Consider the following 26073-nt stretch of genomic DNA (forward strand, 5'->3'; position numbering starts at 1 on the left):
ATACAAGTAATTGTTGATTGATTGTTTTAATAGCAATAAGGCAGTAACAAGGCAGGGAGCAATACCAAGGCGGATTTTTCCAAATGGCATAAAGTCTTCATTAACCAATAAAACTACTGTATGTATTAGCCCAGTTTCTCTGAGCTAATCTGTTTACTTTGAACTGTTCATTCTAAAAACAGTTAAAATGTGATGTAATGTATTCATGGTTGTTCTCAATTTGGTCATTAGAAATTAAGATTGTCCTCATAATTCTATGCTTTCCTGCTCAAATCTGTTCAGAGACCTTCCATTATTGACTTCAAACAAAAGAACAAATTCCTTGGTGTGCTGTGCAAGGTCATCTGTAATTTAGCTCTGAGACCAAACTGTGTGGCAATTTATCTTGTGAAATGAACTGAGAAGCAAAATGAGATGAGATGTGAAAGGGAGTTGCTCTTGGCTACTCTTCCTGTTGAATTCCTCTTTGCACCATAAATGCTAGCTTTTCCCACCCAAACTCTAGCAGAGCTAACATGTTCAAAGCAAGGTTTTAAAGGACTTTGATCACATGATAAAGCGAGAGCACACAAGGAAGGTATGAGGATAGGTAAGACACCCAAAAAACTAGATAGCATTTGTTGCCCTCAACGCAGAGAAACTAAAGAGGATACTTTAAAGCGACAGAGGCCAATAGGAGAACGGGACCAGGAACTAGACAAAAGGTTAGTTCGAGAAGAATTAACTTAGAAGGTAACACACATACACAGGAAATCAATGCATGTCAACTCCCTGTATAGCTATCCTTATCTCAACTAGCAAAAACCCTTGGTCCTTCCTATTATTCCTTATACTCTCTCTTCAACAAAATTAGAGATAAGGACAGAATAGTTTCTGCCGGGTATCGAGGGGTTGGAGGGGTAAGGGGGGGTTGGGGGGATAAGGGAGGGAGGGGACGGGGGAAGGGGGGAGAAATGACCCAAACATTGTATGCACATATGAATAAAAAAAAGAAAACACAAGCACCTCCCCTGCACAAAGAATTGTGTAGCATAGCCAGCAGTGTTTGAAACCATACATGTGTTGTCTCTAGCTCGCTTGTCTAATTCGGTGAGATTCAGCAAAGACAGTCTTTGCAACACATGTTTGGGAGTAGTTGGATTCTTTTTCCTACACATGTCAGCCCTAAAGCTGAGACAGAACAAAGTAATCATCCGCATGAGTGGGGGCCAAGGAGGAGACGTGCAGGCTTGTGACCTGAAGTGGGGTGTAAGAGTCTGAATAGGTGAGGTCCACACAGAGGGAAGGAGTTCATGCAGGATGCCAGAGCCTGAGGAGGGTGAATATGTGGTGAGGTGAAGGAGTTCTGACACAGTGAGTCAGATCCAAGCAAGTCAAGGAGGACTTCTATGCAGGGGGCTGTCTGGCATGTGCAGTCAGGGCCCAGACAATGAGAAGGGCTTCAAATTTTGGGGGGGGGGGGTACCCAGAATGAGAGGAGTTCAGGTTCAATAAGAATGAGGAGGATGTGAGGGGTTGAGAGTAGGGATGCAGTATCAGAGCCTGAAGGTGGTGAGGGCATCCACCTGGGACCAAACAAATAGATAGTAAGATCAAGGTTTCTCACTGCTAGAGAAGGGAGTTGCAGACATTCAAAAAGAATGAAAGTAGAATGAACCGTTTTTTTACTGGAATTGGAGGTATTGATGTGGACACATGGTTTTTAATATATAGATTTAAAAATAACAAATGTGTAATAACTATATAAATGCATGTAGACATATTTTGATCTTTATCTCTCTGCATATAGATAGAGATAGACCCTAACTTCCACTGAGACGGCCTGGGAGCATCGATGCCTTTGTTATGGACTGAACATGCCATCACATTTATTTGTTGAAGCTCCAACCCCCAAGGTGATAGTATTTGGAGTGAGGCCTTTGGAAGGTGATTTAGTACAGGTGAGGTTGTGAGGTGGAGCCCCATGATGTGAAGGGCACCAGTGTACACAGACACACACACCTGTGTGCTCACATCAAGGAAAGCCCATGTGAGTACACAGTGGGAAGGCAGCTGTCTGTAAGCCAGGAAGAGAGCTCTCACTCTGAGCAGAATCTTCCAGCTAATTTGATATTGGACTTCTAAGCCTCCAGAGCTGAAAAATGCTTACCTGTTGTTTAAGCAACTCAGCCTATGGTATTTTATTACAACACCCTAAGCCAGGACAACCCTAATAACCAATGGACACAGCTGATGCTCTGACCTTGGATCAAATGCCATTCTCCAGTAAGAGAACCAGGGTTCCTTGGTGAAATGCTGATTTCGGGACTAAGAAAAGAAAGGGATGATTAGAAGTGGGACATCTTTTTGTACTGAAAAAAAAAAAGCAAGGAAGTGCTAAAGAATAATGGGGACATATCAAAGGGATACAAACACCAGCTTGAAAGGAACCCCTTCTGGCTAAAGTCTAGGAAAATTCAATTATCATAATCCAGTAAGGATATACAATAGGAAATCATGAACCTATACTTCTATATCTAAATAATGAGTAAATCAAAATTTTCTTGAGGAAAAGGATATTTACATATTTCAAAATACTTTCCCACAAAAATACTGATTAGTATGAAGGGAAAGTGAGTAATTTACAATGAAAAGCCTTCCAGATATCACCTTAATCAACTGATTAATTTGAGCATTCTTGCAGTGGGATAAATAAAAATCTTATTCCATTAACAAGATGAAATGACAAAAATATAGCATCCCTTTTGTTATATTCTTGATGAAGATATATAATGTGAGTATAGTAGTGAGGAAACATCAGATTGAGGGATATGCCACAAAATAATCTTCAAAGCGTCAAGGTCATGAAAATCAAGGGAAGATGGAGGACTGCTCTGGACTGAATGAGATCAAAGATACATGAAAACAAATGAAACATGAGTTGGAATGAGATCCTTTGAAGGTCATTATGGGGACATTTGGAAAACCTCGAGTGGTGCCTGAGTTTGGATATGGAATGTCCCCCTAAAGGTTAAAGGCTTGGTCATCAGCTGAGCACTATTGGAAGATGGTTGGAACCTTTAAGAGGTGGGGTTTAGTGAGTGGCCTCAGGTCACTGGGGACAGGATGGGTTGCCCTGGTAGGGAGTTGTGGGATGCTGGTGTCTGGTTGCTTATTCTCTCTTGGTGCTTCCAGGCTGTCCTGAGGTGAGCAGCTTCCTCCACCATGCACTCCTCACATGATGGGCTGAGTCATCACTGACCCTAAAGCAACAGGGTGATCCAGCTACACAATGAAATCTCTAGAATTGCAAAACTGTGAGACAAACCTTTCCCCTTGTTAAATTGATTTTCTCAGGGATTTGTTACAGTAACAGAAAGCTACTAATTGCACTGGGGATTAGATATTAGAATGTGACAGTGGTTCTGGGAAAAAAACACAATATATCTAACTGCTCTTTATGCTTGTCATTAAATAAACTTAAAAACAAAAGAGTTATTTGTTGTTAGACCTTCAATTTCAATCACTTTTTTCAACTTGGTAACGGTCACAACCACAGTCCTGAAATTACCTGTTAAACATTTCAATAAAACCAGATTGGAAATATAAGTTGTCCTAAAATTTAATGTCTTGTTTCAGCCAACATTTTCCATTTTCAACTAGAGACACTAAGGACTTTAGAATTTTATTATCCAGAATTAATACTATATAAATGTAAATTAAATGTAAATGATTATACTTTCAAATAATGCTTATTTGAAACTTATATGTAAATTTGTAGCATTTATATTCTGACATTACTAAAACTTAAAATATCTCTAAATTTTGGGGGGAAAGCTTTGTATATAATGGATGAATTAACCTTGAAATCACTATGCCAAAAGCTTGACTTATGCCATGGTTTAGTAATGCCTGAATAATATCCTGCCATTTCACATAACTAATGATAAATGGTATGTAAATGTGGAAGTTCTATATTACATGATACCTAATATATAGCTATATATTTTTAAGGATTATTATCTTGATTTAATGGACATAAATATAAAGACTATCTGCTAGGTGTAACTACCACCTCCTTGTACTACTTTCCTCTTTGGAGAAAATCTAGCTAAGTGAATTGAGTTTTTTTGACTTGATTGTTTAAACATGTCTTTAAAGTTCAAAATCAAATTTAGAGCTACAGAATGAAAAATGTACATAGATATTTTTTACTTCATTGAAAAAATGGGTATTTTTGCATCTGGATTTCAAAATAATAAATTGCAAGCTTTTTAACAGGCTTTCCTACACATGTTGTATCCTTAAAAGTATTTTCTAACATTTTCTTTGCTAAAACTTTTACTTTGTGAAAAATGCTAATTATGTATGTGTGTGACATACACAATACCATGTGTGTGCATGTGTGTTTGTGAACACCTTCCTGTCCTAAACAGAATAGCACAGGATCTTTTGACTGCCACAGAAAAGAAATTGCAGGCAACAATGGCTTTCTCTCTGCTTTCCTTCCTCTTACACACAGCACCAGGCAGAATGAGATGAAGCCATTGTCTCTGCTCTGACCTGCAGGAAGTGGCCTGTTTCGTGGCTTCAGAAGTCCTGAACCCTGAAAGCTTGTAAGTATATGTAAGAGTAGTAAAGTGGCTCTAAGCTTGAGGTTTGCAGGAATTTGGGGGTTTTCTACCTGTGTGCAGTGATCACCCTATCATTCAGAAATAGTTCCTCGGTTTTAGCATCTTTTACTTGAGATCAATACAGGCTTTGTCCCATCAACGCCCAAGACCAGGGACTATCCTGGGTGGTGCTAGAAGTCTCAGGCTTCATTAAGGACATCATCCCATGACTGCCCCATAATGGAGTCTAGCTCTAATTCCTTCCAGCATGTGTTCCTCTGACCTCTCAGTAGACAGAAGGAGGCCTTCCTAATCACCTAGTCGGAGATGGTGGCTTCACAATTTTTGAACACTTGTGAGATGTAGCAGGGAATTTCTTTCTTCGTAAGATTGATATTCTCCTTCATCCTTCTCAACACCTCAAGTTTTAGAGAAAAAAATACTCATTTTACAAAGAAGTTCAGAAAAAAGGTATGACTTAGCCAAATGGGAGGAGTGTGTTGCAGCAAGGAGGAGACAGAGTGAGCAGGAAAACACCACTGTGCGCACTCCACCTGTCCGTGTGACACATGGATCCAGTGCTATGTGCAGTGTCTCAGCTTCAGTACATCCTTGTGAGCCAGTGTGCTATTAGGTCCAATCGAAAAAAATGAAAGAATGCAGACTTTTTGTTTCCACAAAGAGATATTAACTTTAGGGATTGCTAGACAAACATGAGACACGAAAAAGTAAAAGAACCCTAACTTACAGCTTAGGAAGGGTTCTCCCACCTAGGATTGGAGAAAAAAGGCAAAAATGCAGTTGGAGTTTAGGCTTTGGGAGGAAGGATTGCAGGTTCTCTGATTTTACTCAGATGTCCTTCCAAGTCTCAGGACCTCTCCTCCCAGCCAATTCCCCAGTTCTCATATTAGGAGCTGGCAAGACTGTGGTTTAACTTGCATTGCAGCAACACAATCTGTAGAGCAGGGATTCTTTTAGGCTAATTGTCTTAGAAGTCCTCTAATCAGGCCTCAGTGCATTTTGTTTTGCTACATTAAGTTACCTGAGAGTGGATATTTTTACAAAGAAATGAGGTTTATTTAGCTCACAGTTTGGAGATGCACAATCCAAAATTGGGTGGCTCTATCTGGTCAGTCCCTGATGTGTGCCTTCTGACTATGTCACAGGTAGATGACATTTTATGGAAAGGAGGAAGAAGAGAAGAAAGAGGGATCACGTGGCAACAGAAGAAGCAAGGAAATGAGCCAAGAAAGCCAAACTCCCTGTCTAGCAAAGCCACTCTTGTGGTAGCTGGTCCAGTCCTGTGAGACCTAGCCCCTTCCCACTAGATGAAATGGGCATTAATCCCTTCCAAGGGTGGAGCCCCAATGTCCTAATTACTTCCCACTTCTTAAAGGCTCCATCTGCTTTTAACATCCCCACACTGGGGACAAGCTTCTAACACATGAGCCTTTAAGGGACAAACCATAAGCAAAGCACAACCATCATGTCCCAAGCTGTGAGCACTGCAGTGCACTGAGAGCACCATCAAATCCCACAGTTTTTGACAGCAACTTAATGCAACAACATCTTGGTCCTGAAGGCATATTCCTTCAGCAGGTGTAGATGGCCCTCTGTATCTGTGGCTTCCACAACTAACCAACTGAAGATAAAAATATCGTTTAAAAAGTAACATCTGGACTGAACATGTGCAGATGTCTTTCCTTGTCATTATTACCTAAGCAATGCAGCAAAACAACAGCTGCATTTGCATATTTATATCATATTAGCATTGTAAGGAATGTAGAAATGATGAGAGCATGTGGTAGGACGTGTATAGGTGATACACAATACTGTGCCATTTACAAAATGGACTTGAGCACCTGAAGACCCTGGTGCCTATGAGGTCCTTGAACCAATCTCTGTGACACTGAGAATGACTATATCTCATCATAGTCAGCCATGGGTGATTACTGATTAATTGAGAGGCACTAGGAGATAGCTCTATGTTAAGACAAAGTAATGAGTGAGTCTAAACTTAATTCCTGTCTTGAGATTCTATTTCCTTGAATTCTATTGTATAAGTCAGGGTTCAATTGGGAAATTGAAACTGTATTAGCCTTTTGATTGAGAGAACTTGATATAAGGAATTAGTAGTGGAGAAATGAAAGGATGCAGATTAAAACTACGAAAACCCGAGATGGGAGAGGCCAGAAGTAGCTGCAACTCACTTAACAGTGAAGAGGCCCCAAGGAAAGAGCTGGGTACTTAGAACAGAGAAGTTGGCTCAGCTAGCTCAGCAGCTCAAGGCTCAGCAGACCTTGAGAAGGGATTTGACTTCTCTGGAGCTGGTGCCTCAGAAACTCAAAGGAAGGCCCTCTTGCTGTGGCTGCAGTAACCTCTTAGGAGGGGGCTTTGCACAGCCAGGGCCAGCTCTGTTGGGGACACACTAGATGAGGGGGAAATTCTGGAAACTGGAATCCAACAGGCAAGGCAAGAAGGAGAAAAATCATGTCCAGGGTGATGCTGATAGAAGCCAGAAGCAAACAGGAAGAAGCAGGGAAGGCCCTCTCCCCTCCTCCAGCCTTTCCTGTCCCTCAGTGCCCCCTGTTGACAGAGCTGGCAAAGCCAAAAAGTGGTTTGCAGAGTGGCAAAGCTGGCACCATACAGCAGAGCACAACCAGGTGGGTGTGGGACTGAGATACGGTAACTTAACATAACTGTCCTGATTTTAACACACGGGAAGCAGGCTTAAAGGTCACGGAGCTAACAGACCCCGGGGGGGCAGAATTTAAGACCCATTCTGTCTCTGCCAAACCCCATTTACCTTTGGGTTTTATAGTTACGGTAATAGTCAATGCTGAGAAGCCTCATCTGAAAGTTCTTAATCCACACACACCAGGAGATGAGAAATGTAGGGTGGCCGGTGACAAGTGGAAGTAACAGGAACTCCTTTGTATAGACATTCAAAACAAAGGAAAACCTTCTAAGAATAACTGTTAGAAGACTTGTTAAATTTTGATTTGTACTGAAAATAAACTTTAGGTAAATGCATTTAAATAGGTTATCTACATTATAAACATTAAGATAGATGTTTATGGGATTTCCGAAGATCTAGAATGCCCAGCTTTATGCTGTTAAATCACTGGTATGGCTCAAATTGCATTTAACAATTATAGACTCTGAAGGAAGTATGGTGTAAGGGTATTTTATTGATATAAACATAACCTAGGAATATGCTTATATTACTCATGAAAGCTAGCTTTAGCTGAAATGATAAATATTTCTTTTAGTTTCCATAAAACATGTACAACCATAAAATGGATTTAAGTGACTCCAGGGTTGCAAGCATCAGAAACTTAATGCACTGTAAATTTTAATTTCACATTGTCAAGTTTTTGAAAAGCCTTGGTGTTGAATTTATGGCTGCATTTCACGTGTCCTTATTCATGGTTTTCTTTAAAAGCAATCAAGGATTTGTTTGGCTTTTAGATGCCTTTATTTTTAATATGCAATGCTTTTCCTCTGAACATCCCTGATCTCAGTAGTAACATAAAAATACTGCTTTGCATTAGTGGTTTCTCTGGGGACCTCTAAGAAGTATTTTATACTTCCATAAATGTTGATTAAATATAGCTGATTATTATTGGCTGGTTATGCCAGCCACTAAAGGGGTAGGACTGGGCTGAACAGAGAGAGGTGTAGTGTGGTTCTTTTTCCTGTTCCCTGCTTTAGTTACAAGAGTTCTACGTCTGTGGGTTGCACATACTAAAATTTATTTTGAAAAAAATCTTTTAAATTAGGTTTGAAAATTTGTGGACTGTATGATATCCAAAGCTCTTTCTAGGTGTGCTATTATACTGAAGTGTAGTTTGTACATTCCTGGGAATCTTCATACAGACCACCTTGCTCTGCAGCCTCTGTGGGCCTCACACCTCCCCTCTCATCACAGAGGCCCTTTACTTACCTTTGAGATTACTCCTCTTTGACTATAAAAGAGGTTAAAAATTGAATTTATTGGAGATAGTAATTTTAGAATGACTGTCCATTTTAGCTGATTACTTGGTCACATAGAAACATATGTCATTATTGAGCTAGTAAAAGTTATTTTTTTCTTTAGAGTTATTTTAATTCTGATGCACAATGCCCTGGGTTCAATCCCCAACACTTAAAAAACAAAAACAAACAAACAAAAAAACCCTTTTAATTCTGGATGAGGGTTTTGCACCACCTGCTGGACATATTTATTTTGCACACACAAGAGAGCTATACTGTGTGTTATTCTAAGAAGTATCTTTTAAGATGTTGTTACTTTTAATTCACTTAATCCTTTAAACTTGTGAAAGATATACTTAGTGTAGTAAAAGGGTAGATACAGGGAAAAAAGTAACAAACAAATTCAGAGATCTCCACTTTTACTAACTAACAGTATTGCCTAACACACACAAAAATATGTTACATTTGTATTTGTTTTTAATGCAAATTTGGGATTAGCACTACATTAGTTTAGGTTTTGGCAATAGTAGGAAGAGGGGACCATTGTAGATGTGAGCCCATGAAGAGGTTGTGCCCTCCATGGAAAGGCTGTGATCTTCATGGAAAGGCTATGAGCTCCACAGCTGTGTTCATTTCTTAAGGCTTGTTTTGCTTTTCTGGCAAAGTAGGAATCCTAGACTCCAATTTGACAGGGCAGAGTGGGAGGGTAGGAGGGGAAAGGAAAGGATTAGATCTGGAAAAACAGACTCACAGGAGACAGATTACCAAGTTACTCTTTTCAGAAGTAAATGTGACATTCACCCTTCCTATTGCTGGGTGTGCATCAACACAGACGTGCTAGTTGCTGTGGTACATGTTATAGGCACCATATAGGTCCTGCCGTGAAGTGATAGAATCTGATAGGGAAGATGAGGGTGGAAAGAAGTACAGTAGAAGGAGGATATGTTCACAACCCCAGTGTGTTCCTGAAACCTCAGACAGTACCATACTCTCTATTTTACTTGAACACAATACTATGACACTGTGGCGGTCATTCTGGCAACAAAGACATAGCAATTGATCTGATCACTAAGTAACTAACAGGTGGATGGCATATACAGCATGGATCTGCTGGACAGAGGAATGACTCATATTTTGGCTCTTAGTGGGAAGGAACAAATGACATGTTATTTCATTGATCTACTAAGAATGGCATGCAACTTAAAACCTATGGGTTGTCTTATTCAATTTTAATTTAATAATTTTGGACTATGGTTGACCATAGGTAACTGAAACTGTGGAAAGAGAAATCTCAGATCCAAGAGAACTATAGTAACTATAAACAAGCTTGGAAACATAGAAGCAGCTGGGTTGCCTATCCTAAGTGGGCCACGGACAGTTTCACAGTGGTAATTTTAGACATGCACTCAGGAAAGTGTACCTGGGTGCTGGAGGCAGGAACATCCCGGCACTCACAGTTAGCGTTAGGTCCGTGGATGCTTGCAGTGATGACGAAGCTGGGAAGGGAGGATCCGGTCATTTCATGGAATGTCTGAAATATGCTGAGAACCACAAGGCACCACAAAGGTTTTGGAGGAAAGTGACACAGGGAAACAGGAATAAGGACAACTGTGGCAGTGGTGTGTGAAGGCACGAATGACTGAGGACAGAGAACCCAAGTTAGCAATAGAAGTTGGCCTCAAAAATATGAAGGGTGTGAGACAGCAGTGAAAATGCAGTGCACCTGTGAAACAGAGCACACTCTGAAAAACACAATCTATGAATAATCACTTCTAAATAAAGTGAAATTTAGCCTACTTATGGGTCTGTGGATCTTCAAAAGTATTCAGAACCTTCCAAAATTAAGTAGCACATTCTAAAGAGCCACACTCTGAAGAGCCAAACCTGCAGAATTACTTGGAATTGTGAGCAACATACAGGCTTCCAGTGGTTCTCCAGGGCTGAGAGACATAGTGGGGTATAGAGAGAGCAGAGCTGGATGAGCAAATGCAGGGACAGGACCACCCTGCTGCTTTGGGGGGCAGAGCAAGGGAAGGCTGTCAACAATCAACACTGCAACTGTACATCTTGATCAATAAGTGAAAAGGAGACACTGAGACTCAGTGATACACCACAAGTGAGTGTGAACCAGGGGTGGAGGCTTATGTCCTCAACATTGGTGGGACTCTTCCAAATTCAATCACCTTCCTGATCCCTCTCACAAGGCCATCCAGTCCCAACCTCAGGCTTTCCTCCTGTCATCCTTCAACAAGTACCTGTCCCACTAAGATTGGGCTCCATACAAGGATCACAGGCAATGAGACAGGACTGGAGTGGGACCTGTGCAAAGGCTCTGGGAAAAAGAAACAGCTGTAAAGAACAGGTAGAACAAATATACCATGCAGCAGAAGATGTTGAATGAACTTCTCCTTGGAACAAGAGCATTAAGAAAACATTTCTTCTCCAAAAATGAGGTCAAGTCAACAAAACAACACAGATAACAGAAGTTGGGCTGGCGGGGGCGGAACCCAGTTTTGCTATGTCCTTAAATTGCTACATTAAGGGAGCAAAGAAATGAAAGCCAGTGAGCTCAACACGTATCTTAAGACAGCAGAACTCAGAGTACACCCAAGAATATGAGAATATGCCGAAAGTCCTTAGAAAGACATGAAGTAGAAAACAAACACCAAAAAGAAGCTAAATGTTAGTTCTTTGATAACACGAGAAATCCCTGAGAGGCACAGGTAAACCATACTATGGATTAAAAACGTAAGTTTAGATGCTTCATTCAGGAATGACCACACAGCTGTTCCATGAAGCTCCGCATAGCTGTCTCCATTCTGTGTCCAGCAAGAAGATTTCAGGCAAGACGCAAAGCAGAGTAGTAGAGAGTACAGTTTAGTAGAATGGAAAGGTCCTTTCAGAGGTGAAAGTCGGTCATCTCAGAAAGTGATGTCAAGAATGACCATTATGTCCTCCCTGACGAAAGCTATTATTGAAGTTTTAAGTGCGTGGAGTCAAATCCATCCTTAAGATGAACTTTTGGAGTGATTGACATGAAAGTTTTGAAATAATTATGGCGTGTCTCAGCAATCACTCAATGATGTCCTTACTCATAGCCACTGAAGAAATCCCCATGGTGGGGGGATTTAAAAGGACAAGGAGATTACAATCACATGGTAACCGACAAAAGGCAACTCCCCATGAAAGCAGTCCACTTTAGATCAGAGCTGTTTTTTCTTCACTTGGAACCAGGTACAGTGGACATCAGTGTCTTCCAGAGCAAAGTGATAATGTCTGTGTCAGATGCTCTCCTTATCAGTTCACACCAGGACTCATCCCTATGGGATATTTTGATAAGGGTGTGGAGCCAGAGCCTAGGTCTAGGAAAGGTTAGTTTGCAGCATGTAAGCAAGGAGGGGTGGAGATAGGTTGTCGAGAGATTGAGAGAGAGAGAGGCTCTCAGCACGAATGCAGTAAATCAAAGATTCTCCATCTTAAAATATTCCCACCACTCATGTCTAACTACTACATATCACAATAATTTTATGGACAAATTCATGCTGGTATGTTTGAAAGCTTAGAATAAATTATAAAATTGCTAGAAAAATATAATTTTCCAAAAGTGTCTCACAAAGAAATTTTTAAAAAATTTTTTATTAGGATATATTTGTTGTTCAGGGAGGATTCATTGTGACAATTCCAAATAAGCTTATATGTTGGTTAGATCACCCCACCCATCTCTTCCCCTCAACCTCCTCTCCACCTCAACTCCCTCCCCACTCTACTTAAAGCAATTGCAAGAGATTTCTTTGTTCTATTTCGTATAAGTATATTTAGTTCATCAACCATATTCCCTCACCTTAATCTCCTTCATTTACCCTCCCCCATCTCACTAGCTCCCCCCAAACTGTACCTATTTTACAGTCCTATTTTTCATTATTAATATTTAAGTTGATTTTCAAAGAGGTGTCTCCATGTATGTACACTGTGAGTGTACTTTTACTTTGGTCTGTTCAACCCTTTCCATTCTCTCCCTTACCCCTTTACCTCCCACCCTCCATTTTTCATCAGCATTCGGTACCCATTCTTATATCCTCTACCTTCATAGACATTATGTTTTATGTTATTGTTGATGCTCTATCATTTTCTTTTCCTTTCCTCTTTCCCTGAGTTCCATACAGTAGTTCCAGTGTTACAAACATGTTTTACGTCTGAGTTTGTATATGGTCATGCTTGTTTTGTGTATATGTTTATCTTTTGGATCTGTCTTCCACATATGAGAGAAAAATGTGCCCTTTCACAAAGAAAAATTTTAAAACCTTCTACATTCTCAGATCTGCTTTCTTATTAATAAAGTTTATAGATCTTTCTCCCTGTACACAAATACGTTTCTACAATATCATTTCAGTGGCTATATAATATTATATCACTGTTTTGATAAAGTCCCAACTTAGCAATTCTACAACCTACCAGTCAGTAAATTAACATTTATTTTTGTAGCTCAATTTTTATGAGACTCTTTAACTTTCCTTAGAATAAGTTCCCTAGAGAGGAATTGCTGAACCTGGCATTGGTGGCTCAATCCTGTAATCCTAGTTACTGTAGAGAATGAGATCAGGAGGATGGCAGTTTAAGGACAAGCTAGGGAAATAGTTCATGAGACCATATCTTGAAAATAATGTCTGGTAGAGGGGATCAAGGAGTAAAGTATATGGCTAGCAAACATGAGATTCTGAGTTCAAACCCCTGTATCCCCTGTATCTTTGATTGCTGAACCAAAGAAAATGCTTATTTTAAAGGTTTTTGTATGTACCAACTGGCTATAGTTTTCATTAAGGAAGTGACAGAAGGTGTTCCTGGAAGAGAAAATCATTGGAGCAAATTTGATTACAGCAAATGCAAAATGAGACTGGACAGTGTTCCAAGAAATAATAAGTGTACTGTGATATTAGTAAGTCTAATTAATTACAGTGTTTTCAGAATATTTGTGCTAGGAGTAATAGTAAAAACGCAGTAAAGATAAATGCAATAGTTGTACTCATTGAGTAATTCAGTTTCTGATATGAAACTATTTGTTGGCATATTATATTTGCTTATACCACTCTCTGTTCAGTTTAGAGATTGCGTAACATTTTCATGATTTTGCACAATGGGGCTTCTGAAAGTCCTGAAATCACATGGCTCTGCTTATGCTGCTCTCTCTCGTCTGTTTCATCCACCTGCTGCTCCACATTTGCCATAGGGAATGACACTCCTTAGAAGTCACACTGTCACCCAGAAGCTATAGCAGAGCACTTTGGGGTTTAAGCCCTATCATAGCCAGGGCAACACCTCACACTCCTATAGGCCCTTTTGAAATATGTAGACATCTTCCTGCTTACTTCATCTTATTTATTTTTTTGGTGCTGGGATCAAACCAAGGGCCTCACACTCTACGTTAACGTCTCACTCTGAGTAGCTCACCCAGAATGCCTTTTCCTCTCCCTCCATGTATGGTTTTCCCTGTGCACTTTTCAAGATTCTCTCAAATGGGCCTCTTCTAGGGAGCTTTCCTTGCCTTCTCTCTTCCAGGGAAATCTCATCAGTTCTTCCAGCTCTCTCCTGGCCTCCAGCTCTCCCCTAGCCTGGCAGTGCCTGAGACAAGTGATGTGCACTTTGAATTTATTTGACTATTTTGTATCTCCTGTGCTAGACCTGTGAGCATTTCTAGAGAGAACTCATGTCTGACTGGATTTTAAGTGTTTGTCAAGTGAATGAGTCAAAGATGCCCTTGAAGATCTCCCATGATGGAGCTCTTGGGCCTGGCTTGGGTCATCAGCTCCATGCACTTCTGGACCTCCTTCGTGATTCCCACTGGGCAATGGGCCTTTTCAAATGCACCACTCATCATAGTTTCAGAGTAGAACAGTGCCCTAATCAAGCAATCAACACAGTGATCCTGCTGTAACAGCACCCAGACGATAGGAATTGTACTCTTGGGGTCTTTCCATTAGAGATTTGGATGAGCCCAGTGAGAGCGTATTTAATAGCTGCTGCCAAAGATGGTAAGACATTTAGGAAGACAAACCAGACAGTGTGAGCTATTGCAGCCTCTCCTGAGGTGAGCTCAAAGCCAGTGGCTTTTAAGTTATGTCATAGCAAACAGCTACTCCATACTGGATTTATTAATATTATTTGGCTACAGTAGGGATTTTCTTATCTCCCCTGCTTTCTTACATAAGGACAACGTGCAGATGAATTCATCATGGTTTAACTTAACGATGCTTTGACTTTACGATAGTGAGAAAGGGATCATATTTATTTCAAGTCTTGGAGTTTGATGTCCTTCCAGGTTACTTATATGTGATAAGATGTTCTGTGAGGCTGGACAGCAGCATTCAGCCACAACGCAGTCAGCCAAATGATCCCAGGGGAGATAACTGGTCAGACAGGCCACTGTGCTACAGAGATGACCTTCAGTAGCCTAGGGTATCTCCTGCTCTTTCTTTTCTGGTATTGGTGATCAAACCCATTGCCTTGTACATGCTAAGTAAGCATCTACCACTGAGCTACATCCCCAGCCCTGCATGCATTTGGATTTAATCATACTGTTAATTTAAATTGGGTTTATTGGGTCATAACCTCATTAAAAGTTGAGAAATATGAGTATAGTAAATACACTTTGTCCTCTACTTTTTTCAAAATTATACTTTTCAAGTCACTCTATATTGCTTCTTAGGAATCTTCCTTATTACTTTTTCCTGGCTGCATAGTACTCCGTGTTTATTGTACATGTGTTTGGTAATCACTCTCCCATGTATGGACATTCCACTATTTTGCAAGTATAAAAAATACTATACTGGATAAGCTTTTAGTTGTGTTGCTTGTAAGTCCAGAATACATTACAAATTAATATACCTATAATTACAAACTGATAAATTAATATAATTCATAAGCATTGAGAGTTTTACTCTGAGAATTAATAGGTAAATGGAGGCATGTTTTAACATGTGAATCCTTCATTTGAATAGTAACCATTTTTACATTACATTCAACTTACTCTAGCAAACCTGAGAATATATGAGGAGAATGCAATGTATTTTCTTGGTAAATCTCATGTCAAAAGTGCAATAAATATAGACTTGCACATTTAGGGAGCTATTGTCTTTGGAATGTACTCTTCCATCTCTTAAATTAAATGGTTATCATTAAGAGAAGTTCTATGAGGTTCTTCAGATGATTTATCAGTTAAATTGACAGTTTAAAAACTGCGGGAGGTTAGGATTACAAACTTGAAATCACTTTGCATGACATTTGAAGACATAAGTGGCAGTCATGAGTGTCAGTGCTGTGGAGCACTACTATTTCTTAGCATCTTCGGGTTTTTTTTTTGTTTTTTCTTTAAGTTTGTGGTTGGTACTTTTCTTGGTTGGGTACCATTCTTCTCCACTAGGAGATTTTCCTTCACTGAGTTTTAACAAGTTTTACTGCCCTTGCTCTTGGCCCTTGATGTCTGTTCTTCACTATTATTGTAGCATCCTGTGTGGTAAGAACAGCAGAGCAGCTTCTCCTGCTGACTGTGTAAGAACAAAGGCCAAAGAAAATGTTTCTGGCAGCTATAGATTGACTGTGGAAAAGGCTAGATGAATTTTTTCCTCCTTTGAGTTTCATCAATCCATAACCAGCAAGATGGACTACATCTGGAGGGAGGTACTGAGGTTTGTACTCAGGGCCTTGGGCTTAGTAGGTAGTGCTCTACCACTTGATCCCTTCCCCCAGCCCCAGACCACAGTTTTGATTAAGCAAAATTTACTCAGAAATATAGCATTGCCTTAATATAAAGTTCAGGTCAATTACACTTTATTCTGGAACTACTTTAAGGTTTTGCATCATTGCTAGATGGATTGCAGGCTCCATTAGCTGACTATTTTGTTTCCTTTCCTTGTTCTTTGCAGTACAAGTAATTAGGAGTGAAATGGTGGGTTTTACCCTATAATTCACAAATGAACAGGGCTGGTATTAACCTGCCAGTGGAGTGGTTTTAATGATTCACAACATAATATCTGAATCCTAGTGGCAGAGGATAATGTTTAGAGGGTTGTAATTTAGAGATTAATACATTTCTTAGATGCAGCTTATAAACGGTTTAATTTTCTCTTGGGACAACACAGTTTTTCTTTCATGATTTTGAGCTGAAAATGTGTATTTGGAGTACTATTGACACTGAAGTATAGAAATAGCCAAGGTGTAATTTGTTGTTAATATTAGCTAAGAATTTGAAGCTGAGATATGACATTGAGTGGCAGCATCACTATTTTAGAGTGATTATTTTGAATAGAAGACGGCAAGAAGAATGGTGATTGTCTGATTCCACAGGACGTTAGGATGGAAGAGCGAGTTAACCTTTACATCCACCCCATCCCCACAGTTCACCTCTTCTCCTCCCAGCCATTATTATAAAAGCATTAAACTGCATGAACACCTTTGGGACCTTATAGATTTTCCCTTGAGGGTTCTATCGTTTCTCAGCAAAACAAAGACAACAAGGCAGTACAGTTCCCTTTCTTTCCACCATTCTTTCCTTCTTTTCATTCAACTTCAAGGTATGTGTACTTTCTCCTTACCACCCTACTACTTTGGCATCACCAGGCAGCTCTCCTTAAGAAGCAGGGAGCAATAAAGTGGTGGCAGTCATTGGAAAGGCAGGCCTTCACAAATGGTGCCTTTAAAACCGGATGCTCTCTGAGGCTGTTAGAAAGAGAGGTGAAAGCCCCTGCAGAATGCCAACTCTGAATATATGCTGCTCTATTAATGTCTTGTAGTTAAGAATGGAAGATAATTGAACTTCCTCTGCTGCAGTGTAGACCGAAATGAAGATAAAAACTAAGAAATGATCTTGAAGTGGTATAGGGATCTAGGAGAAGGAACCTCTATGCTTAAACATTTGAGATGAGGGCTTTTGAACGGCACTTATCAGAACAGTGCTGGAAAGGTCCAGTCCTCTGGTCTCATAAAAACATATTCTTCCTTCTCCACCCTCCTTCGGTGAGGCGGGGTAACCACCAGGTTTCTGTTTTTCAGAATCATTAAAACTGCAAAGAAGAATTTTCATGTATAAACCAAGAGACCCATATTGTAAGTAGCGAGGTCTCAATGTAACTGGCCCAGATGGGCACTTTTTTCCCCTTTGTTCTTTAATAGCGTTGCCTGTCTCAATCCAAAAGTTGCATAAACACATGTTGATTAGTTTAAACATTTCTGTTTACTGGAGTGATCTCAGAGATAAAGTTTCTTCATGCCAAGTAGAGTTTCTTGCTTCCTTACTCTTTGTAACACACTGTGTGCTCCTGTGTGGGAATGTAGATGTATGTGGGGAATTTTTTGTTCAGAAGAGAAAAATAAACAGCATAAAAGGAAAAAGCTAACATTTGGAAGTTAAGTAATGGAAAGGCCATATGAGAAGAGGACCTTGTTCCTTTACACATCTCTGTGGAGCAAGGTCTCAAGGAATAAGTAAGAGTTACTACTTTAAATATATCAATCTGGCTATAAAGCAATAACTGTCATTTCTTATGCATTGTAATAGTATCTTTTTTCTTATCATTTTATTGTCATACTGAGGGTACTTTGTGACATTTACCAAAGTTCTTAGAATATATCATAGTTAAATTTACCCCTGTTGTCATTCTCCTTTATCCCTCCTCCCCCCATTCCTAGAACAGGTCTCATCTTTCCATTTTCATGCATGAGTACATAATATCTCCACCACATTCACCCTCCTACACCCTTTCCTTTTCCCCCAGATGGGTACTTTACAGGGGTGTGGTTTTAAAGTGAAACCATATTGCTGTGGTCAGGGCATTAGTAATAGCAATTTTATGTTATCTTGTGTTTTGCAGATTGTCAAGTCCTCAGCTTGGGGCACTTTCAAATTATTTTAATACATGGTATGTTTTATATTGAGACATGTAAATGTGCATGTACTGATATTGTAAATAAGGCTGTTTCTAACACATTAACATTGTTTGTCTAATAATACTCTGAAAAGATTGTATCAAAATTACTTTTGATACAATGGCAATGAAGGGGTTTGGTTTGTTTTTCTTAGAGGTTATTAAACAGTTTTGTGGCTTTGAAAACAACTGACTCTTCTGGGAGGGGCAGCAAGGGAATGACCTAATTGTCTACCTGCACAGTGCCTCTCTGTTTACCAGATAAGCCCTTGGTGGGATTTGATTCATCTGTCAATTATCTCAGTGACCCTTAGTGATTAGAGAGAAAATAAGATTACAATGACTTGACTCTTTCATCATGTATGAATGTATGTGTATCTTTTACTTCTAAATGGTTTTCCAGGGATGTTTTACACATAGTTTCTCTGAATAAATGTCTTCATCTGCTACTGAATAAAAATATAGAGGCCAATTTTTGGACCAGAGTTTAAGCTGGGCACTTTTCTTGCTTTGATACTTTGATAGTGTCCTTAGGGATAAAGATGAAAAAAATACTCATTCTATATGCAAGACACAACCAGCTTACACAGAGTCAACCACACATGCACAGCACCCTGAAGATAAATATGATTAAAGTATGAGTTATTTTGACTAGAGTTCCCTTGGTGACCTGTGCCTTAATGTGAAGCCAGAGACCTGACCTGGTACATGTTCCCTTGGGGGATCTAGTTCCTGAGGCCTTCACAGGTGTGTGTGCCAGGGTGTATGATTCTGAGGTTTAAAGGTAAGTATCATTTGTCCATTGTGGATAACTGAGCCATCATGACTGCTATGTATAAGCCAACTATGTATAAGCCAATTATATAATGTACAAGAAATGATAAACTGTTCCAATGGCAGAGAAATATCTGGTTTTGTAGGGCTATTCCAACGTGGCATTTTTCTAAGGGGACTTTAAGGGATAACTTTGTCTGTAGATGATTGCTATGGACTGTATTGCCTCACCCCCCAAAATTAATAGATTTAACCCTAATCCCAATGTGACCCTAAAGAGACTTTTAGAAAGTAAAGTGAAGTCCTAATCTGGTAGGATTGGTGGCCTAATAAAGAGAGCAAGAAACACCAAGAAAAAAAAAAAAAAACAGGAAAGGACTTAGCACAAGGGTGGCCATCTGCAAGCCAGGAAGCGCCAAAGTCAAGTCAGTTGCCACCTTGATCTTGAATATCCTGGCCTCCAGAACTGTGAGGAATAAATGTCCATTGTTGAAGCCACCCAGTTGATGGCATTTTGTAACCCAGGCAGACTAGTATTTGTGACTTTCTTTTTTATTCTGACATCAGAATCCAGCCTGAGGTTGGACTCATGTATCTGAGGTGTGCCCTTTTCCCAGTATACCCTTCTCCTGTGTGCTTCTGCAGAAGCAAGAGGCAAACTCCAGATTACCTAAGTTTTTCCTTCCCTGTCCCTTCCCAGGCTTCTTTATGAAAAGGCTCTGTGGGGTTGACCTCAGTCGTATTCCCTCCCTCAGCAATATCCTGTGCACAGATGGTAGTCATTGTTAAAATAAACCTTGAAGCAGTGTAACATCCTGAAAACAGCATAGTATTTCAGGTGAGACAAATCTGGATTCCAAACTTATGTCACCTACTAGTAACTATGTGGCCTAAGTGATTTTTCTGGATATCAGTTTCCTCATCTGTAAAAGAGGAAAAATAATATCTAGTTCACAGTGTTGTAAAAATCCAATGAAGGAAAACATGTAGGATGAACAACAGTGTGCTTAGCGTATAGCAGGTGCCACAGGAGGTTCTTAATCTTTTTGTATCACAATCACAACATTCACAGACTGTTTATTGAGCACAATATTCATAGGATACAAATTGAGCTCCAGCTTTGCTAAGGGTAAAGACATCCTTGCTTTGAGCAAACACCAGCTACCTACCCAATGTGCTTAGTGAAGCAGGTGATTTCCATTCTGGTGAAGCCTCTTCTCTTTCCCTTGGCTGATACCAAACATCTGCTCCATCACTGGGCCACTCTTAGACTGGATGAGCTCCAGGAGCCTGTGTTGGGAGTCCAGGAATCTAGGTGTCCCTGGGGGACATTTGTGTTGGACCATATTTTGGATCCTTCATAGGCAATCTGAAAAAATATGAGGACAAAATAGGGAGTTTGTCAAACTAATTTCACATTCTTTCCATCCCCATCAAATGCAAAAACTCAGGATATACCACACAGTTCCAGCCCTATGTTTGAAAACAACAGTGAAGATGATGACAGTAGGTTCTCTTTGCTTTTGGAAGAGGCTCTCAATCTTGTTTTTCATGTCATGAGCCTCTTTGGAAAACAGTGACATCTATTCCATGCCTCAATGATGTTTTTAGTCATATAAAATAAAATCTATAACATTGCAAATGGTGGCTCATTCCTGTAATCTTAACTACTCAGGAAACAGAATGTGAGTTCAAAGCCAGCCAGGGGCAAATAGTTTGCAAGACTCTATCTCAAAAAAACCCATAACAAAGAAAGGGCTGGTGGAGTGGCTCAAATGTTAAGAGAATCTGCTGCACAAGTGTGAGGTCCTGAGTTCAAACCCCAGTGCTGCCAAAAAAAAAGAATTGCAAAGGAAATCAATTACATCAAAATATTCTTATCAAAACATTGTAATACTAACATATATATTTAATTAACACATTGAATAACAAGATCTAGTAGCAGATTTAAGAACTACCATTATTTCAAAGAAGTGATAAATTTTGATATATGTATAGCAACTCTAGTGGGTTATTAAAAGCTGTGTTTTCATAGTCAAAGGTACTTCTAGCTCTACTGTTATGTTGGTTACATTATTACAGAAGGAAAGGCTAGAGTTTCAATTAGAAGTTGGTGAAAATAAGTATGTATATTTTACTCATTCCAGTTCAGGGAGATTGTCTGTTTACAAACTGCATTGTCTGGTTAGGAACCTTTGTCTTAGGAATCCTAAAGGAATGAAAACGGAAGTTCTGGACCTCTTACTACTTTTCCTGAAAAAAATAATAAAATCCAGTTATAATTTCAGTTTCTGGTGAGATTCTATTACAGTTCCTTTGCTTTATTTAGAACACAAAGGAGTAACTTTTCCCCTACCCCTCTCCTATTGATGGAGACTACATTTCACAAGGGGCTTGAACAATGTGCCACAAGTAAGGTATTTGCATAAGATATTTATTTCTCCTAGAGTACTGAGAGCTCACACTATTTTAGGAAAAGTTCTTGCATTCAGAAATGCTCATAGTAATCTTTCTGCTGAGAAGGAAAATCTGTTATGTGAAGACAATAGAGATTTGGGGTCCCTTTCCAGAAATTTCCTTGACGAAGCTCCAAATAGAGCCCAAGAAAGGACTGTATCTTCGTGGATCAGGAAGAATTTCTTGGAGGAGAGAGAGGACCAGAGCTCAAAGATGAAAAGATTTAGTTAGATGAGAGGTAGGAGGCACATTGATGGGAGTAGTGGGGTCAGGTAGCTTTGGCCCCAGGGTAGTAATGTTGGAATATAAGCCTTGCCAGGGAAAGTTGGTGACAGTTGTGATGGCTGTCACTGATAAGCAGAAGGTGTGGGGTATTGTTGGAGAGGAACCTCTTTTGATGGAAATGAGATGAAAAAAATCTGATTTAGGAATGTAAAGATGGCCAGGATGTCTTAGATGAACTAGGAATAGAAATAAAGTATGGACTGTGGTTTTAGGATCAGATGGTAAGACTGGATGGAGAAAATTATGCCAACATTCCCTATCCTGGTGTTTCCCATCATTGCCTAAAAATAGGAATCACAGGAAAGTTTATAATCAGCTGCAAATCCTAACTCCAATAGGTCTGGGATTCAACAGGGAATTTCTAATTTTAAGACAACTCCACATGATCTTATGTTCATACAAGTTGGAAAATACTCCATAGGAATGTTCCCGTTGAACATTACAGTTCCTTTGCTTTATTTAGAACACAAAGGAGTAACTTTTCCCCTAGTTGCTAGTGAGAGTGTCAAAGCAAAAATATCTTTGGACCAAGTGTGATTTTTCCCCCCTTTGGGTCTTCCCTCTCATTTTTAAAAATAATTTAGTTTATTTTAATTGTATAAGTTAATGAGATTCACTGTGATATTTCTGTACATGCATATATCATGTGTTTATTTTGTCTATCCACTCTTTTCCAGTTCCATCCGTTTTTTTGCATATAACATAACACTGAAACAGAAGCTGAAAGAGGGTCTTTTTTTTTATGGTGGTACTAGGATTTGAACCCTGGTAGGGCCTTGTGCTTGCTACCCTGGCACTCCATCACTTGAGCCATACCTCCAACACTAAAAGTGTTCTTCAGGTCTGAGAAAAATGCTAAAGGACTTGGGTGCTAGCCAGAGGCATTGGTCAATGAGATGTGTCAAGCACAGTTAGTGATCCCTCAGTTTACAAATGTCTCCCACTGTGTTTGCTTGCCAATTATTGTCTAGTCAAAGTAAGGCTCCTATATTCCAGCATGGACTGAGAGACCAAGGTGTTATCTTCCTTGATGGTTACATTGCAAAGGGAGAACTCAGAGTTCTGGGACAAGATAGTGGATTAGAAGCATCTTCTGTGTGATTGTGAAAGAGAAGAATCAGAGTAGCAAAGGATGGACTATATTCCAAAGTGGGTGGGAGCATCAGGGAACATGAAAGACGTGACAGGACAGCTGAAAAGCACTGAGAAAAAGAAAGGCAATAGAGAAAAGTAGGAAACTATCTGCAGCTCCATCCCCAGCTCATTGGTGGGAGGGGAGCCGTAAACCACAACTTCAAGGTAAGTCAGGCAGTCCTGGTGACAACAGATTGGCAGTCCTAGACACAGGAAAAGCCCATGGTTCTTGCAATCCTTAAACCCAGTGTAGGGATTTGGTGTGACCATGACTCCTGTGTGGCAGGCCAGCACTGGAGAAGAAATCTGTTTTGCTACTCCCCATATCTCAGGGAGCAATAGGCATGCATCTTCTTGAGAGGGCCCTATTTGAGAATGAGCTACTCTGGGGACCTGAAAACAAGGAACAACTACAAGTCAGGGAACCTTGGAGCATCCTCTCAATCATGAGAGGTGATTTTGGAGAAGGGGAGGGTTGGATGCAGAAACAGTGAGAAGTCTGGGCAGCAGAGAGCTCTGGCTGTGGAAGGTGCAGTGGTTGATCCTGCCCTCTGTGGCAAGGATGGAGCCCCATTGCCTGAGGATCACTGTAAAGGCTGAAAGTTCTTGGCCTGAGTCCATGCCAGAAGGTTGCCTGGCCTCTAGAGATGCTTGCTAGCTGCTGGGCAGGACTGAGGCACTGAGCCCAGATCCTGGAAATTGCTGTTTCCCAGCATTCCCTCCCTCCCTCAGTGTCTCCACTGCTGGGTGGATGAGAGCTGAATGTGCTGAGATTAGCAAGCAGAGCGTTGGATTCCCCTGTTCTCCCCCTCCATCGCAGATCTCAGTACTTTGCTTGCTTCCCCCATTCTGATACACTTGGAGTTACCTTGTCTTGGATGCTTGCTGCCCCTTGGTGCACAAACTGAGGTGTCTCTGGAGCACAATCTAGGGTGCCTTTGGGATAAGTGGGAATCTGTCCAACCCACAGGCTGCAAAGTGGGTTGGAGCCAGCAACAGTTCCAGGAATGCAAACAGGGATTCTTCTGAAGTGAATGGACCTCTGAAGCTAATAACTGATCATTTGCTAGTTTGACCCCCAGTCTTCGTACAGCACTGGACAGTGCTGTTGCTGTTACAGCAGCTTGTTTTCTCCTAAGTGATACTGGGGATTGAGTCCTCAAGTAAAGGCTGCTCACTAAGAAGTCCCCCGACCAAAAAAAAAAAAAAAAAAAAAAACTGGAGGAGGTGTACATCCCAACAGATGCACAAGTCACAACTTAGAAACACCAAGAATTTGAAAAAGTAAATCAATATGACTCCTCTGAAAGCTCACAACTGTAAGAACTGAATCCAAATATATTGAAATGGTTGAAATGCCAAAGAACTTAAAGTCTAGTTTTTAAAACTATCGAAGATCTCAAAGAGGATTCAAATAAACAGATGAAAGAAGTAAGGAGGTCAATTCAAGGCCCAAGACCTGGAGGAGAAATTCAACAACTTGGATGAGAAATCCAGCAAAGAAACAGATTCTCTCATACATGGAAGATAGATCCAAAAGATAAATATACACAAAAACAAGCATGATCATATACAAACTCATATGAAGAACATGTTTGCAATAGTGGAACTACTCTGTGGAACTCAGGGAAAGAGGGAAAGGAAAAGAGAAAGATAGAGCATCAGTAATATTGTAAAACATAACATCCGTGAAGGTAGAGGATATAAGGATATTTATTGAAAGCTGTTGAAAGAGTAAAGGAGAGTAATGGAAGGGGTTGAATGGGCCAAATAAAGTATACCCACAGTGGGGTACATTGAGAAACCCCTTTGAACATCAACTTAAATATTAATAATGAAAGAAAAGACAGGACTGTAAAATAGGTACAGTATGAGTGTAGAGGTACTAGTGGGAGGAGGGAGGGTGAATGAAGGAGATTAAGGTGAGAGTATATGGCTGATGGACTTCATATACGTATATGAAACAGAACAAAGAAACTTCTTGCAAAGGTTTTAAATAAGGTGGGGAGGGGGTTGAGAGGAAGAGACGATGGGGGCAATGTAACTAATGTACAATATAAGACTAATCAGAATTGTCGCTATGAATCCCTGCCTCCGTAGAATGAATAAATCCTAATAAAAAATTTATAATAAAAACAATAAAAAACAACCAACCAAACAACAACAGCAAAGGACATCTCTAAAATGAAAAGGTCAATAAATCAAATTTTAAAACTCAATGGAAAGTATCACCAATAGACCAGATCAGGTGGAAAAAAGACTGTCAGGGATTAAAGACAAAACTTGAGGAATTATTACATTCAGATAGCAATAAAGAAAGAAAAAGCAATCATGGCCACAACTTCCAAGATCTCTGGAACATGATCAAGAGACCAAACACAAAACCTTGTTAGAGATTAGGGAGCCAAGATACAGACTACAAACACAGGTAACCTATCCATTGAAATTGTAGCAAAAACGTTCCCAGATCTAGGAAAAGAAATGGATGTCCAAATGCAGGAGCCATTTAGAGCCCCAACTAGACATGACCAGAAAAGAACCTTTTCATGTCAAATTATAGCTAAAATGCTAAGAGTACAGAACAAAGAAACAATACTGAAAGCTACCAGAGAGAAGTGCTATATTACTTCCGAGGGCAAACCTATCATAATGACAGCAGACCTCTCAACAGACCCTACAGGCCAGAACAGCATAGACTGATGTATTTCAAGCCCTGAAACAAAATAACTGCCAAGCAAGATTACTGTGTCAAGAAAGTTATCCTTTAAAATCAAAAGAGAAAAAAAAGACCTTCCATGATAAGCATAAACTAAATCAATTGACCGCTAAACCAGCATTGCAGAAGATACTTTAAGAAATACTATATGCGGACAAAGCAGCAAGCATGAGAGCTCAGAAAAGGACAAATCTCACTGGAGACGGATGAACAGATGAGAATTGGG

At 40.0% G+C, this 26073-nt stretch overlaps 1 protein-coding gene across 3 annotated transcripts in view; it reads left to right on the forward strand.

Moving 5' to 3' along the window:
- Lvrn (laeverin) overlaps positions 1 to 26073 on the forward strand; it is a 109541-nt gene that overhangs the window by 82040 nt on the left and 1428 nt on the right. The window contains exon 20 of one of the 3 annotated variants that reach the window (XM_074056990.1): positions 4502 to 4584. The exons of 1 other annotated variant lie outside the window; for it this stretch is intronic. In XM_074056990.1, coding sequence (XP_073913091.1) covers positions 4502 to 4516 — 15 coding nt within the window. In that variant the 3' untranslated portion in view covers positions 4517 to 4584. Of the gene's footprint in view, positions 1 to 1789; positions 1930 to 4501; positions 4585 to 26073 lie in introns of those variants that run through there. One more of the 3 variants, XM_020171568.2, reaches the window with a different exon arrangement.

This window comes from Castor canadensis, chromosome 16 (assembly GCF_047511655.1).
Source record: "Castor canadensis chromosome 16, mCasCan1.hap1v2, whole genome shotgun sequence".
Lineage (NCBI taxonomy): Eukaryota > Metazoa > Chordata > Mammalia > Rodentia > Castoridae > Castor > Castor canadensis.